This window comes from Somniosus microcephalus, chromosome 5, assembly GCF_052327205.1.
Source record: "Somniosus microcephalus isolate GS21.2 chromosome 5, FLI_Smic_1.0, whole genome shotgun sequence".
Taxonomy (NCBI): domain Eukaryota; kingdom Metazoa; phylum Chordata; class Chondrichthyes; order Squaliformes; family Somniosidae; genus Somniosus; species Somniosus microcephalus.
This window is the reverse complement of record NC_140991.1, coordinates 54,656,103-54,672,675: the sequence shown is the minus strand read 5'-3', so window position 1 is coordinate 54,672,675 and position 16,573 is coordinate 54,656,103. Positions and strand designations below refer to the sequence as shown.

Sequence of the window (16,573 nt, the reverse complement as noted above, 5' to 3'; positions counted from 1 at the left end):
TAGTTGCAGGAAGGATGTTTCTGATGGCCGGGGAGTCCAGAACCAGGGGTCACAGTCTAAGGATAAGGGGTAAGCCATTTAGGACAGAGATGAGGAGGAATTTCTTCACCCAGAGAGTGGTGAACCTGTGGAATTCTCTACCAAAGAAGGCAGTAGAGGCCAGTTCATTAAATATATTTAAGAAGGAGTTGGATATATTTCTTAAGGCTAGGGGGATCAAGGGATATGGAGAGAAGGCAGGAACAGGGTACTGAATTTGGCCGATCAGCCATGATCTCATTGAATGGCGGAGCAGGCTCGAGGGGCCGAATGGCTTACTCCTCCTATCTTCTATGTTTCTACATCTCATTAAAATGAATGATTTTGTACATAGGTCCAATATTTATTCCATTTGTCCTGCAGCTGCCACTGGAGATATGCCAACTTACCAAATCCGAACCCCAACTACCACCCTACCTCAGGGGGTAGTGATGGCGAGCTCACCAGGGACATTGCATAGTCCACAACAACTAGCAGAAGAGGCTACACGTAAACGGGAGCTCAGGCTAATGAAAAACAGGTAAGATTTCAGAAAACATGTAATCAGCTCTGTTGCAGATTTTTTTTAAATTGTGCTGTAATAGAGAGTTTGTACTGCAACTTCCCATTAGGGTTGTGAATCTTTGGAATTATCTGCCCCAGAGGGCTATCTATGAATGCTGAGTCTTTGAGTATATTCAGGGCTGAGATAGTTAGATTTTTGGGCTCCAGGAGAATCAAGGGATATGGAGATCGGGCGGGAAAGTGGAGTTGAGGTCGATGATCAGCCATGATCTTATTGAATGAATGGTGGAGCAGGCTCGAGGGGCCGTTTGGCCTTCTCCTGCTCTTATTTCTTATGTTCTTAACTGAGAAAAGGGATACTTTATTCATAAAAATGATTAAACCAGTTTTATTGATTCTTGATTTTTTGGTGCATTTTCTAAGAAATTTCTATTGCTGGTTCAAGTGTACACTGTTTTTACATTTGTTTAGAGCCAACCACCACCATAGTTCTCATTTCCTGTGTTTTCTATTCAGTGATGATTTCTGCAAATCACTTCTACTCAAACCTGAGCTCTAGAATTTAGGGTTTGCCAAAATCATTGGAATGGACTCCTGGCCGCCAATGTAATGCCAAAGCACCAACTTGCCTTTATTGTATGTACTAAACTTCCCATTGTGCTTTACAGTTGGTCAGAACCAAGTTAAAGGGGGTTTAGGGGAGGTTGCCTTGAGAGAGGGAGTCCTTTGAATCTGGGTTTGGTAATACCTGCTTCAACCCCAGGTCAGAAAGAGAGACTCATCATACATTAGTTGGACTAATTGAGAGCATTTGGCCAAGCACCCTCTTTCATTTTGCAAGGGAAGCTTGTAGAGCTGAGTAGAAAACTTAGCAGATGGTGAGGAGACTGCTCCAGCACCAGTTGTTGCAGACTCTGGTGGTGGCCTCTGTACTAGCACTAGCTCCAGGACCAGTTAGTAGCTGATGTTGGTTATCAAGTCCCTAGCATTGTCCTCAGAACTAATGCCAGTGGAGGTTGTTGCTAGCTGAGTAACCAAGCTGTTGATTGATACTGATGCCAATACCCCATTACTTCAGTTAGCACAGATTCATCCAGAACTTTACTACCAGTATCCTATGCTGTAGAAAATCCTGCTTACCTGACACTCCGATTCTTGCTGATCCCCATTGGCACCTGTTCCCCAGTACATCGACTACAAAATCCTTGTCTTCATCTTCAAATCTCTCATGGCCTTGCTACCTTGCAACCTTCTTGAGCTTTACATCCCTGCTCGTAGTCTACACTCTTGCATTGCTAGTCTTCTGCATGCTGCATATTCTGCCCCAACCCCCACCCCATCTCTACCATTGGAGGAAGTGCCATCAACCAACTGACTCCCATGCTCAGATACTTTCTAAGTCCATTTATCTTGGTAGATTTTACCCTATCTCAAATCTTCCTTAAAACCAATGTCTTCAACAGTGCCTTCAGCCACTTGTGCTAATGCAAATTGCCACCTCCTAGTTCTGCTTGAGACTGACCCTGGACTGTAAGGGGGAAAAATTCAGTTGGTTGCGCTTCCTGTTAGCGCCTTAAGAGGGTGCCAAGTGGAGCGCAAAGCAACTAGCGCCCGGGCGCGGCGATACCTGCGCCTCTCGCGAAATTAACTAGACATTTTGCGGCGGCGCTAAACACTACCGCCACGATCTCCTGCGCCAGCAGATTGTGACGTCAGTAGAGTGCGCAATGCCCCGGTAGCGCCCCGGACCGGATATTGAGTGGCGCCCCCTGCATTACCGCCTGCCGCTAGAAACGACAGGTTGAGGGGAGCGTTCTGCAGTCAGAAAGGGACTGGGGGAGCGCTATTTAAAGGCGACCACTGCCTTTTTTTGTTGGTGACATTTTTGCACCACGCATTCTGAGAGAGAGAGAAAGAGAGAGACTGACTTCTGGAGAGATTCAACGCTGTGTGAAGGAGTTTTGGGTACTGAGCAGCACTTTGCAGGTTCATTTTGATTTGCCCTTCCTTGTATCGATTTAGAAGAGACTGGGGGCTGCACTGTGAGCTCTTTCCCTGGGGGTCTCCATTGTTCTTTCCAGCAGATTTGATGTACAAGTCTTTCCGGGCCGAGATTCAAGGCTGGAATGAGCAGGATGTGGATGGAGAGCAAGATCAACCCACCCCTTTAAGAACTGGCCAGTGCCATTGTGTCTATGTTCCATTGCTGACTGACATCACATGAGCTTCGCCCGCCCTCTGAGGTAGCGCCTCGCTCCTCGGCCTTAGCGCCTTAAGAGAGGTGTGTAGTGCCTGATTTAGTGCTCCAATCACCTCCAGGGGCGACAAAAGCCAAGTTTGCTGTCGGAGGCGATAATTAGCGCCAGGCGCTAAACTTTGCGCACCGCCAATAATGGCGCCCCAAATGGGGCGATACCAAATTTTTCCCCCTAAAGCTTGGTGGCAAGTTGCTTTAGGATTATAGCCAATGTCCATGCAAACCACCAGATTATTCATACTGGCCCATTGATGCAAGGAAGTGTCCAAATGATCCAGGGCTAGGTCACTGCAAAATGAAGGCATTTTTAAAGATACCATTGACTCCATATAATCTGGAGTTCCTTGCTTCAGAGTGTTACTGCCATAGTCTGAGAAACCTGGCCAAAACAGGTCTAGTTCTCCAGTTCTGCTCTTTCTGCTCATGACATGACTTTGGCTTAGATTTTTCACTGCCTCCAAAAGAGAGATGTATAGCCTCCATTTGGCACCTCCCATAGCAGCCCAGGTGATATTTGGCAACTTAGTAGCATGGGGGAACCGCTTTAGAGTCTAACATTCTAATTCAAGAAACTAATGTAAGCATTGTATTTTCAAATAACCTGTTGCTAAGTTATAACCCTTTTATAAATGTCCTTTCACTGTGCCAAAATGACCTGAAGCTAGTCTGTTGGTCACCATTTGCACCAGCCTTCTAATGTGACTATTTAGAAATCTTTCTTTTCACTGTGTAATGTAATCTGGTTTGCAGTGATAGTGGTCATTGTCAAAAATTCGAACTGAATTTTGCAAATAATTTCATTTTAGAAAAACGTGTTTGGGTGGTAACGTGTGTGTATAATTATTATAAATATACATAGGCAAGTGCTTGTGTATTTATTTTCCTTTTAGGCATCAATAAATTGAAGATTATCTTTGTAGTGTACTATATTTTAATGTTCTGATAAATTCAGAATATGTCCTCAATTTCATGAAATAAAAATAATTTTGCATCTTTGCTTTCTTTTGACAGTTTGTTATTATTACAAGTATATTTTGCTGCAAACACCAACATTGTTTTCATGCTGTGTATTTTAGAAAAAGAATTTATGCAAGTAAAGTTACAGCAGTCGGAGTTTTACATGCACAGATTGATGGTCTCTGATTATAATGTAGCAGTGTCTGCTTGTCCCAGTCATGCCATATGCCTGCTATGTGCAATCTAGCTGTGGGTCAGAAGCATGCCCTCTCCCTGGTATGTCCCTGGTTTTGCTTTATCCTCATGCGTCAGTAGATTATCTTACTGCCTGCCAATGGTTATTCCTCCTGTTCTTTCCTCCTGCATGATTTCTTCACTAACTGTGTGGTTATATTGATCTGTTCTATTATGACAGAGGTACCTTGAACCCCTTAAATCATTGCTCTTCACTCAGTATACAAGAAACAATTCCTTGAGCTTGCCTTCAAAGGAAACTGCATGCAGCTGCATTCAGGACTGATTTTAAATTTGCTGCTTGAACACTCTTCACTGATGCTCCATCATGCAAGAAGTACAGCTTGAACATGCAAGACAAGTGCAAAGGGAAGCTGAGAAAGTCAGGCTTGCCATTGCTGTATATAAACAAGAGTTGACTTGACTTTTTAAAAAACAAAATAGTGGTTGAACGAGGTTGTTTGCTGAAGTTCTAATTTTATCCATAGTAGAAAGATTGGCAATAAATAGTTACTTGTAAGCACCAGTGTGAAATGCTACAAAAATATTTCCACAAATATTAAGTTGGCAAAACAGATGAGCCTGAAAAATTAGCCTTCAGTTAAAGATAATCAGTACATATTTGCATTCATTTATCCACTGCAGTATTTAATTTTTTCCGTTTGCAAACAATGAAGGGAAAATACTGTTGAAAAAATGAAGGATTTTTTAAAATTTAAAAATGTTTTAACTTTTTTTCATAATGATATTGTTGGCTGTCAACTTACAAACTGTAATAGGGTGTCCATCATAATGCTTTATATTGGTTATAAAGATGGTGGTCTTAAGTTTTTAACTTTTTATGTTGCATTTATATGTTACGGGTGTTGAAGGTGATACCATGCAGCCCAATTTAACATGTAAAATGCTTACCTTCTTAAGGATTGCATTATAATTGTAGCTGGCAGGTACTTTTATTGTAATGTGATTGCTGTGGTAGTTTATAAACTTTTTCAAAACATTTTGTATTGGGTTTCAGTAGCTAATCAGGCGCTATATTTTCCTCTTGCTAGTTTTAGAGAAAAAGTATACATGAGTATAAGGTGGGGAAGACCACTTTATACATCTGTCAGAGTTCATGAAGAACAGAAGTGGCTTTAAACTACCGCTTTCATACTTTGTGAACTCAGGCATGAAATGTTGCAGTCCCAGGACTACCTGATGGAGTTGGGACAGGGACATTCTTTTGCTAAAATTAGCAAACAGATGAAAATACAAAAAAGCTTAATTGTACTGCTTTGGCATTTCAAATGTTTTATATTTTGTTAACTTTTCTGGTATATTTTTCTGTTTAATATCTTTTGTCATTCTTTGTTTTCATACATTTTTTATAAAAGGATGACTGAGGAAAATTATGAATAATATTGAATAATGAGCTAACAATTCCTTCAGTATTGGTATGGACAACTGGCTGTTAGAATTTTTGACACTCACTTTTTGATTGTGTCATCTCATAACTGGAAGGATGAGCATTTCTTGTTGCTTTAAAAAAAATTCTTGGTTAACAAGTTTGGGCTGATGCAAATTTTGATATAGTTTATTTTCATTTTGTTAAATAAAAACAAAATGGTGCTTCCTGGAACAGTGGTTCAATTACTTGTTTCACTGCTGTGACTATATACTTCAATCCAGACAGAAACCTACATCTGACTGCAGTACTTCAATTTGATGTGGTGTGTCACCTGTCAAAAGTCGTTCGATGGGGATGAGTCAACTGCATCCCATTCCTGACATTCATACTGGTTGGCTGCAAATAATCCCATAAATGTGATTTTAGGTTGTTGGAGTGTTGTGAGGGATCCAGCAAAGCCAGCAGCTTCTGATTTGGTTGGTGCAGGTCGTAGCTCAAGGACTGGGGATCCTCAAGTGGCACTCTAAGGATGGCATTACAAAGACAAAGTATACAGATTAGTCGGTTTCTGCCCTTTTTCGGCTGTCGCTATGATGTGCCTTCTGTTAATTCCAGGGAGGCTGCTCGTGAATGTCGCAAAAAGAAGAAGGAGTATGTCAAGTGTCTTGAAAATCGAGTCGCTGTGCTTGAAAATCAAAACAAGACTCTTATCGAGGAGCTCAAGGCCCTAAAAGACTTGTACTGCCATAAAACAGATTAACAGCTTCAAACTGCCACTTTCATACTTTTTGAACTCTGACCCAGGCATGAGATGTTGCAGTTCCATGGACTACCAGGTGGAGTTGGGACAGGGACACTTCTGAGCATGATGTACTCCATTTTGCTTTGCATTTTAACCTAGCCTATGAGTTCAGTTGCAAGTTTGGGAGGGGGGAAAAATCATGTTGACCTATAATACTGGAATTGTTCCAGAAGCCCTGATGTTGCATAGCATATCAAGTATTTCTCGTTCCTTTTTTGCTTCTGCTGTTTGCAGGGAGGCTGCCAAAGAGTGTCGACGTCGAAAAAAGGAATATGTAAAGTGTCTGGAGAGTCGTGTTGCAGTGCTGGAAACCCAAAACAAGCAGCTAATCGAGGAACTCAAAACTTTGAAAGAACTTTATTGTGATAAATCAGAGTAATATTTGTAATCTGAGTTCTGACCAGTTTGATGTCTACAGCATCTTTCTTTGAAGATGAAGCCTCTGCAGCTTCAGACTGCTTTTTATTTTTTGCTTTGCAAAACTACATAGACAACATCAGAACCTTTAAACTGTAACATTTCTCAAAAGTTATTCACAGTAATATATTTTGTTAAGTGTTTGTTGTATAACTAAAATTTTGTGAAAAAATGAACAAAAAAACTTTTGTAAAAACAATTAGTTAAATGTGTATATACATATACTGTACCTGTTACAATGTAATGCAGTACTTGCTGAAGTTGTTCTATTTGTTAAGCATTTGCATTTAAGATTTTTATGTGTTGCTCATATGCTGTCCTGAAGAATACAATGTAATATTATTTTTACAAGTGTTTATTGCTATTTTAGTGCCCTATTATATATGAATACAAAATAGAAAAGTATGCAAGGTAATTGAGTAAAATGATTCAGAAGAAATTTGCCCTATATAAAAAGCAACTACCTTTTAAAAGGGGGAATTTAAAAAAGAAAAATGTATGTTATCGGCTAATTATATGTAAAGAGAGTGTTATATTCAGTAGCATTGCAAAACATTTGAAATTTATAGTTCATTTCTGACTTTCTTTTATACATGTTATTTTGTGAAATGTAGCTCTGTACTGCTGTCAGTCTATGCTTATGTAGTTCAAGGATCGCAAATAGATTTTAATAGAACCACATTGGTTACAAAACACCTCTGGTTTGTTGCTTGAGTTTTAAAAAAACGCATTATGTACAAATTTGGTTGCCTTGATTAGTCAATTATTACCTTCTGAAGAAACAATGTTGGTTATAACAGTAACTTACCAAGAATGAAAATCAATGTATTATACTTTTTATTTCTACTTTTTCCTGTTTCTTCTTCTGGATGAGTTGACAGTCAGTAATTTCAAAATACGTGGAATTTATTTCAAATGTTTGCTCGGTGTGTTTTTATAGTATAAGTGTTGTTTTGGTGCAAGTTAAAAATCTAAAAGGTTTCAAGAGGTTTTGCACATAAATTTCATACCTGATCAAGAAAGCCAAGTTCAAGTTTTTAAGAATGGTATTACATGGAGAAAAATTGTGTAAATTCTTTAATGTATTCTTCACACTAATAGAATTACGTCCTTCTCACTGTGGAAAACCAGTTTCAGGGACTTAAGTGTCTCTTGAAATTCTCTCAGCTGCAATCAGCTTCAATCTGAAGCAGAGCCTTAGTTATTTTTCTTCCCTCTTTCAATAGGCAGCTTGCATCTTGTGTTCTGACACAAGACAAATGATTGATAACTTTTTTCAGTGGCTTTTTGAAATTGCTTTGGCTATCCTACCATTTCTTCTTAATTTGGTAGTATGTCAAGTTCTTAAAACTTAATGTTAAACTCAGGTATTACCCAATTAGTACTGTTAACATCCAGTTGGCACCATTGCTTTTTTTCCCCAAGGTATTGGCTACTATTTCAGCTCACACTTGCTTTTATAATCTGTCCATTTGGGCATGGGGATTCCAGTATCAAACATTCATCAGTCTCATCTGGTGTCTTCCATTTCGTCTCAATTTCCGTACTCATTGTCAACTCTAGGACTTTGAGAGTCTGCCAATTTTACTCAAAGAATCCTGGCCTTCAAGTTTAGTTCAGGGCACCTGGATTCAGTTCAGTAACATTTTTCTATCAGAGAGAGAGAGAATATACTATTTCTGAGCACTTGGCTAAGAGTCCCTTTCCTTTTGGATGCAGTGCTAAAAGCTCATTCTGCAGCTGCTTGTATACCCAGGGATAAAGCAACAAGTATGGGGGCTTCACATAACTTTCTCTCGTTTTAAGCTCTCCACAGATGCTGCCTGGCCTGCTGATTGTTTCCAGCATTTTCTGTTATTTCAGATTTCCAGCATCCGCAGTATTTTGCTATTGAATTACTTTTCCTCTACAGGCACAACACTCGGGTTCAATCAAGGTTACCTTATTGCCCCATAAAAGTGAACATAGAGACTATACCAAACCCAACAGATTTGTTGTTACTGGCCGTATGTTGCTCAATTGTGTTCACGACACAAGGCCAAGGTGGCGCCTGTAAGGTCTCATTAAAAATATCTTTGGCTCAAGATCATTTTTATTTCCTTCATGGGATGTGGGCATTGTTGGCAAGGCCAGCATTTATTGCCCATCCGTAATTGCCCTTGAGAAGGGGTGGTGAGCCACCTCTTCAACTGTTGCAGTCCTTGGGCTGAAGGTACTCCCATAGTGTTGTTAGGGAGGGAGTTCCAGGATTTTGACCCAGTGACTATGAAGGAACGGCGACATATTCAGGATGGTGTGTGACTTGGAGAGGAGCTTGGAGGTGATGTTCCCATGCATATGCTGCCCTTGTCCTTCTAGGTGGCAGAGGTCGTGCTGTCAAAGAAGTCTTGGCGAGTTGCTGCAGTGCATCTTGTAGATGGTACACACTGCAGCCACGGTGTGCTTGTGGTGGAGGGAGTGACTGTTAAAAGTGGTGGATGGGGTGCCAATCAAGCAGGCTGCTTTGTCCTGGATGGTGTCGAGCTTCTTGAGTGTTGTTGGAGCTGCACTCATCCAGGCAAGTGGAGAGTATTCCTGACTTGTGCCTTGTAGATGGTGAAAAAGCTATGGGGAGCCAGGAGGTGAGACACTCGCTGCAGAATACCCAGCCTCTGACCTGCTCTTGTAGCCACAGTATTTATGTGGCAGGTCCAGTTAGGTTTCTAGTCAATGGTGACCCCCAGGCTGTTGGGGGATTCGACAATGGTAATCCCTTTGAATGTCAAGGTGCAGTGGTTAGACTCACTCTTGTTGGAGATTGTCATTGCCTGGCACTTGTGTGGCACGAATGTTACTTGCCACTTATCAGCCCAAGCCTGAATGTTGTCCAGGTCTTGCTACATGTGGGCGCAGACTGCTTCATTATCTGAGGAGTTGCGAATGGAACTGAACACTGCAGTCATCAGCGAACATCCCCATTTCTGACCTTATGATGGAGGGAAGGTCATTGATGAAGCAGCTGAAGATGGTTGGGCCTAGGACACTGCCCTGAGGAACTCCTGCAGCGATGTCCTGTGGCTGTGATGATTGGCCTCCAACAACCATAACCATCTTCCTTTATGCTAGGTATGACTCCAGCCAGTGGAGAGTTTTCCCCCTGATGCCCATTTACTTAAATTTTTCTAGGGCTCCTTAATGCCACACTCGGTCAAATGCTGCCTTGATGTCAAGGGCATTCACTCTCTCCTCACCTCTGGAAGTCAGCTCTTTTGTCCATATTTGGACTAAGGCTATAATGAGGTCTGGAGCGGAGTGGTCCTGGCGGAATCCAAACTGAGCACTGGTGTGCAGGTTATTGGAGAGTAAGTGGTGCTTGATAGCACTGTCGACGACACCTTCCATCACTTTACTGATGATTGAGAGTATAGACTGATGGGGCGGTAATTGGCCGGATCCGATTTGTCGTCCTTTTTGTGAACAGGACATACCTGGGCAATTTTCCACATTGTCGGGTAGATGCCAGTATTGTAGCTGTATTGGAACAGCATAGCTAGTTCTGGAGCATAAGTCGGGATGTTGTCGGGGCCCATAGCCTTTAATGTATCCAGTGTGCTCAACTGTTTCTTGATATCACGTGGAGTGAATTGAATTGGCTGAAGACTGGCTTTTGTGATGGTGGGGACCTCGGGAAACCGATATGGATCATCCACTCGGCAATTCTGGCTGAAGATGGTTGCGAACGCTTCAGCCTTGTCATTTGCATTTGGGTGCTGGGCTCTGCCATCATTGAGGATGGGGATGTTCATGGAGCCTCCTCCTTCCATTAGTTTAATTGTCCACCACCATTCGCAACTAGACGTGGCAGGACTGCAGACCTTTGATCTGATCTGTTAGTTGTGGGATCGCTTAGCTCTGTCTATAGTGTGCTGTTTCTGCTTTTTAGCATGCATGCAGTCCTGTGTTGTAGCTTCGCCAGGTTGGTGGCACTTTTTTAGGTATGCCTGGTGCTGCTCCTGGCATGCTCTTCTACACTCCTCCTTGAACCAGGGTTGGTCCCCTCGCTTGATGGTAATGGTAGAGTGAGGGATATGCCCGGCCATGAGGTTACAGATTGTGGTGGAATACAATTCTGCTGCTGCTGATGGCCCACAGCATCTCATGGATGCCCAGTTTTGAGTTTTCCTGCTTTGTACTACAGGTAGACTACCCTTTATCCGGACTTCCGAAAACCGAAACCCTCTAAAAACCGAAGGTTTTTTCGTTCAGCGTAAGTCGTGCGTACGACTTACGCTGAACGAAAAAACCTTCGGTTTTTAGAGGGTTCCGGTTGCGGAAGTTAGGATAAAGGGTAAGTCGTGCGCACGACCCCCCGACAACCGCGGACCCCGCCGGCCCCGACAACCGCCGGCCCCGACAACCGCCGACCCCGCCAGCCGCCGACCCCCCCGCGGACCCGCCGGCCCCGACAACCGCCGACCCCCCCCGCGGACCCCGCCAGCCCCGACAACCGCCGACCCCCCCCCCGCGGACCCCGCCAGCCGCCGACCCCCCCGCGGACCCCGCCGGCCCCGACAACCGCCGACCCCGCCAGCCCCGACAACCGCCGACCCCCCCGCGGACCCCGCCAGCCCCGACAACCGCCGACCCCCCCGTACCCCGCCGGCCCCGACCGACTTACGCTGAGCGTCAGCGTAAGTCGTGCGCACGACCCCCCCGCCGACCCACCTTCCGAAATCCGAAATTCTCCTTTATCCGAAACTCGGCTGGTCCCGAGGTTTTCGGATAAAGGATAGTCTACCTGTACTAACCCCCAAAGTGGTTGTCAGGAAAAGCTGTAGAGCACAAATGTAAAGCAACCATACCAATCTCCGCCCACAACTTGGACAAATTGTATCATGTCCTTCAGAACTTTGACAAGGCCAAGTTTGTGTGGAGGAAGCCTTAATTGTCCAAGTATAAACCATAATGGCAAATCCCCTCTTCAAATGGAGCTCCCATTCTCAGGCAAGAATCTGTTGAGGTGCAGGTTGTAGCTACTCTGGAAACCTATTTTAAGCATACTATTTTACTGTGGGAGCCGTTACACAAGCCTAACTTTGTTTCAGCTTGATATACACACTTGAAGCAGGGTTTTCAGATGGTGAGCAGGAGTGGGAACCCTAGTTGATTTTCACCACATTCCCTCCCTCCCTTACTTGGGATTGCTGAGGCCAATTGTAGTACTGTTTATTCTGTTGCTGGAGACCAGGGATTGAACCTGGGACCTTTGTGGTCTGTACGACTCAGGAGAAGCAGTGACCTCTTGTTTACAACAGGCATTTGCTTCTGTTTTTCTTGGATATCCCGAGCTAAGTGGATCTGCAAACAGCTCTGTCTCTGCCCATGTCACGATGAAATCTATTGGTAATGGGAATGCAGGAGTCGGCCAGAGAGACTTTCCCCCTGGATTCCCCTCCTCCCTAAACTCCCATAAAGGCAATGCACCCTCAGAAAAGGTACAGTCTGGCACAATAGAATTGCAGGAGAGAGCAGGAAGTTTTTATTTATTCAAAGTCCTTTGTAGTTTTGAGGACAGTATGGGATTTTGGTACAATGAAGCTGATTTAGGCCATCCTATTGGTAAAAAAAAAGACTTCAGTTGTCTAATGAGAAGCATATTTCATATTTCCAGTGGAAAATATGTGTTCTAACATTGAAGGGAGTCATAAAAGTTGTTTTGGGTAGTTTTCTCTGGGAATTATATTGTATTTCCGTCTAAAGGCAATCTACAAAGCAGTAACCTTTTCATTTCTCCATATTTAATCAAAATCCTTTAGTCTCCAACTGGAAGGTTTGAATAAGCAGGCAGCACCTTCCCTTTTCATTTGTGTTTTCCTCTCTGCTTGCCAATTTTCTCACCTCCACTCCACTCTACTCTTCTAATTGCTTTCATGCAAACTTTACTTATACCTCACCCAAGTAGGTTATAGGAACATGAGTAGTCCCTTCAGCCCCTGGAGCCTGTTCTGCCATTCAGCTAAATCAAGGCTGATCTGTACCTCAATTCCCTTTACCCATCTTTGATCTATATCGCTTGATACCCTTACCTAACAAAAATCTATTGATCTCTGTCTTGAAATATTTAATTGACCCAGCATCCACAGCCTTTTGAGGGGAGAGAATTCCAGATTTCCACTACCCTTTGTATGGAAAAAGTGCTTCCTGATTTTACTGCTGAATGTCCGAGCTCTAATTTTAAAATTGTGCCCTCTTCCTCTGGATACCCCCGCCAGAGGAAGTAGCTTCTCTGTATCAACCCTACTGAATCCTTTTATCATTTGAATTAGCTCATCCCTCAACTTTCTAAACTTATTAGAATACAAGCTAAATTTATATAACCTGCCCTCATAATTTAAACCTTTAAGTCTGGTGAATCTGCACTGTACCCCCTCCAAGGCCCGTATACCCTTCCTGAGATGTGGTGCCCAAAACTGAACACAGTACTCAAGGTGAGGTCTGACCAAGGCTCTACAACTGAAGCATAACTTCCTCTCATTTTTATTCCAATCCCTTGCGATAAAGGCCAACGTTCCGTTAGCTTTTATGATTACTTTTTTGACCTGTGTACTAGCCTTTAGTGATTTGTGTACCTGAACACCCAAATCCCCTTGCTCATCCACATTTCCCAGTCTCTTGCCATTAAGAAAATATTCAGATTCGTCTTTCTGTAATCCAAAGTAATCTCACACTTCCCCCACATTGATCTCCATCTGCCACCGTTTAGCCCACTCAATCTGTCTATGTCCCTTTGTAACAAACTCCATATGTCAGTTTAGCCCACTCAATCTTTCTATGTCCCTTATTAACAAACTCCATATGCCACAGTTTTGCCCACTCAGTTAATCTGTCTATATCCCTTTGTAACTTCCTGCTCCCATCTACACAACTAATTTAGTGTCGTCTACAAACTTGTATATGCAACTCTATTCCTTTTTTAATATGTGACCTCTAACAGTGTGTGTTGGCAGGGTATTTGAACATGGAAGTTTTCATGGCTGAACCCAATCCTGGCCCCTCAAGTTGGAATGTGGGCCAATATTTCCTTCGTGAACCTATTGGCCACTGAAGTAATTGTAGTACTGTACTATCACTGTTTGAGATCAGCTAACTCAGCACAGACCAGGCCTCTTGAACTTGAGAGTTTCCTGATTTGTATGGCTCAACTACTCAGGATAAAATTGCTTCAGCCATTGAGGTAGCTTGTTCCTTTTAACTAATTTAACAGTTGATTGTTATTTCTTAGCCTACAAGCTGGTCAGAAGGTACATCATACTATTTTTGCAATTAACACCTCAGTGGGTATTCTTCCATATTTCTGTTACTAAATACAAAAAGTATCAGTTCACTTAAGTTTTTATTGGGTGGTTTTGTTTTTGTTGAATAGCTTGTCAACTTTTCTGGATGTATTATCAAAAGCTTAACTAGATTTCAAGTCAAGGATAGATACCCTGGAATAACAATAGAAAATGCTGGAAAAACTCAGCAGGCCAGGCAACATCCGTGGAGAGAGAAATAGAGTCAACGTTTCAGGTCGAAACCCTTTGTCTTGACCTGAAACGTTGACTCTATTTCTCTCTCCACGAATGTTGCCTGGCCTGCTGAGTTTTTCCAGCATTTTCTGTTGTTACTTTGGATTTCCAGCATCTGCAATATTTTGCTATCGTAATAGATACTCTGGAGTTGGGAGTCACTCATGTGAGCGATCTAAGACACAAGAGTTGTACTAATGTAAAGTAAGAAGGTTAGAAATGTAACAACAATCCTTCCAGGGGTTGATCACCCTTGTGTATAGCTGCGGTTTTCAGACTGGATCCCAAAAGCAACAAGCTCAACATGTCTGTCGACCAGCAAAGTGATAGGTTCTTGGTGAATGTCTGTATCTAAATATTCTGTCATGTAGCTCCAACTGCCCCTGGTTGCAGGCCTTTAATGAGCAGTGGCAGAGCACAACCAGCACTGTAGGTCCCTCAATGAGAATGGTTGCATACTGTATTACTGCATTAAATATGCATCTTTTTTATAGCAAATGCAACCTTGTTTTTTTTAATTCATATTTTAATGCACCTGCTCATTTCACTAGTAAAAGCACTTGACATTAGAGGTGTCATTTTGGTGGGAAATTTGATTGAGTCACAGTTCAGTGCTTTAAGCACAGAGATCAGTGAGAGTTGGGTGAATCTGCTAAATAGAGTAATGGACAGGAATTTGGCAAGAGTGGGAATTCACCACAGTGGGGAAGGAGGTACTAAATAATTTAAACGAAGGGGCAACAGTAAATAAGTAAATATATTAGAAAATCAGTAATTAATTAAATCGGAGGGGATAAAATTAAAATTGACTAAGTAGAGGATACCAACATTAAAGGGATGTGAATTGCACTAAATAAAAATCTGGTATACAAATATAAGAGTAAGGGGGATACTAAATTAAAAATATATACTGTGAAAATAAATATATATCTATCTGAGACATATAACGTAAGTAGATAGACTTTTAAGCAAAATTATGGGACAGCTGAGACCCATTGCCTACAATTCCTGTGCCATGTGGGAACTCCAGGATGCTTCATGTGTACTGGGTAATCACATGTGCAGGAAGTCCCTCTTGTTGCTTGAACGCAAGCACAGGGTTTCTGATCTTGAGGAGCAGCTGGAATCACTGTAGGGCAGATGGGAGGCTGAGAATTTCCGAGAGCGCACGTTCCAGGTGGTCACTCCACAACTACAGAGAGTTCAAGAAGATAGTAAGTGGTTGGCCATCGGGCTGGGTAGGAAGAGGCAAGTAGTGCAGGAATCCTCCAGGAGTGTGGCACTCTTGAACCAGTTTTCAGTGCTGAATGCCAGTGAGGGTGATGACACTTTGGGGGAGTACAGTTTAGAGCACATCCACGGCACTGTGGGGAAAATGACTTTACAGGGGTACACAGCAAAGTGTAGAAATTGAGTGGTCATAAGGGATTCTCTCATCGGGGATAGACAGGCATTTCTGTAACCGCCGACGTGAGTCTCGCATAGTGTGTTGCCTCCCTGGTGCTCGGGTAAAGTACATCACTGAACAGTTGCAGAACATTTTGTATGGGAAAGGGGAACAGCCAGAAGTTGTGGTATATATGGAATTAATGACATAGGTAGGAAAAGGGTTGTGATCCTACAGACAGATTTTCAGGAGCTAGGGAAGAGGTTAAAGAGCAGGACCTCAAAAGTTGTAATCTCTGGATTACTCCCAATGCAACCTGCTAGTGAGTATATAGGAGTAGTTAGATAAGAAAGGTTAACACGTGGCTGGAGAAATGGCATAGGAGTGAGGGCTTCAGATTCCTGGGACCTGTACTAGATGGACAGGTTGCACCGCAACAGAGCTGGGACCAATGTCTTCGGGGGGAGTTTAACTAATGTTGTGGGGGAGGAGCACCAGGATGAAGCATCAGAGAGGAGATACAAGATGCACAGAGGATTGGGAGAGACAAACCACGTTAGAATAAAGAATAGTTCAGAAATAGGAGGGATCAGGCAGGGAGGAAATGCTAGGCAGACTAAGATGGGTTTAAGAGTGCATGTTCGTAAATGCACGTAGTGTGGTAAATAAGATTGGTGAGCTCCAGGCACAAGTAGCCACATGGAATTATGATATAGTGGCAATAATGGAGATTTGGCTCAAACAATGGGAGGAATGGGCATTTAATATTCCTGGCTACAATGTATTCAGGAAAGATAGGGAAAGAAAAAAAAGGAGTGGTGGGTTAATATTGATCAACGATCCTGTTACAGCACATGATAGAAACATAGAAGATAAAACAGGAGTAGGCCATTTGGCCCCTCGAGCCTGCTCCGCCATTCAATGCGATCATGGCTGATCATCTAAATTCAGTACCTGGTCCCTGCTTTCTCCCCATACCCCTTGATCCCTTTAGCCTCAAGAAATATATCCAACTCATTCTTGAATATATTTAATTAAT

General features: G+C 42.7%; 1 protein-coding gene across 5 annotated transcripts in view; it reads left to right on the top strand.

The window, feature by feature from the left end:
- Positions 1–16,573, top strand: part of LOC147117041 (cAMP-responsive element modulator-like) — a 288,959-nt gene that overhangs the window by 194,645 nt on the left and 77,741 nt on the right. For 3 of the 5 annotated variants that reach the window (XM_085987618.1, XM_085987619.1, XM_085987623.1), the window contains 2 exons: positions 403–559; positions 6,418–7,295. In XM_085987618.1, coding sequence (XP_085843744.1) covers positions 403–559; positions 6,418–6,562 — 302 coding nt within the window. In that variant the 3' untranslated portion in view covers positions 6,563–7,295. Of the gene's footprint in view, positions 1–402; positions 560–5,996; positions 7,296–16,573 lie in introns of those variants that run through there. The other 2 variants (XM_085987621.1, XM_085987622.1) reach the window with 2 other exon arrangements.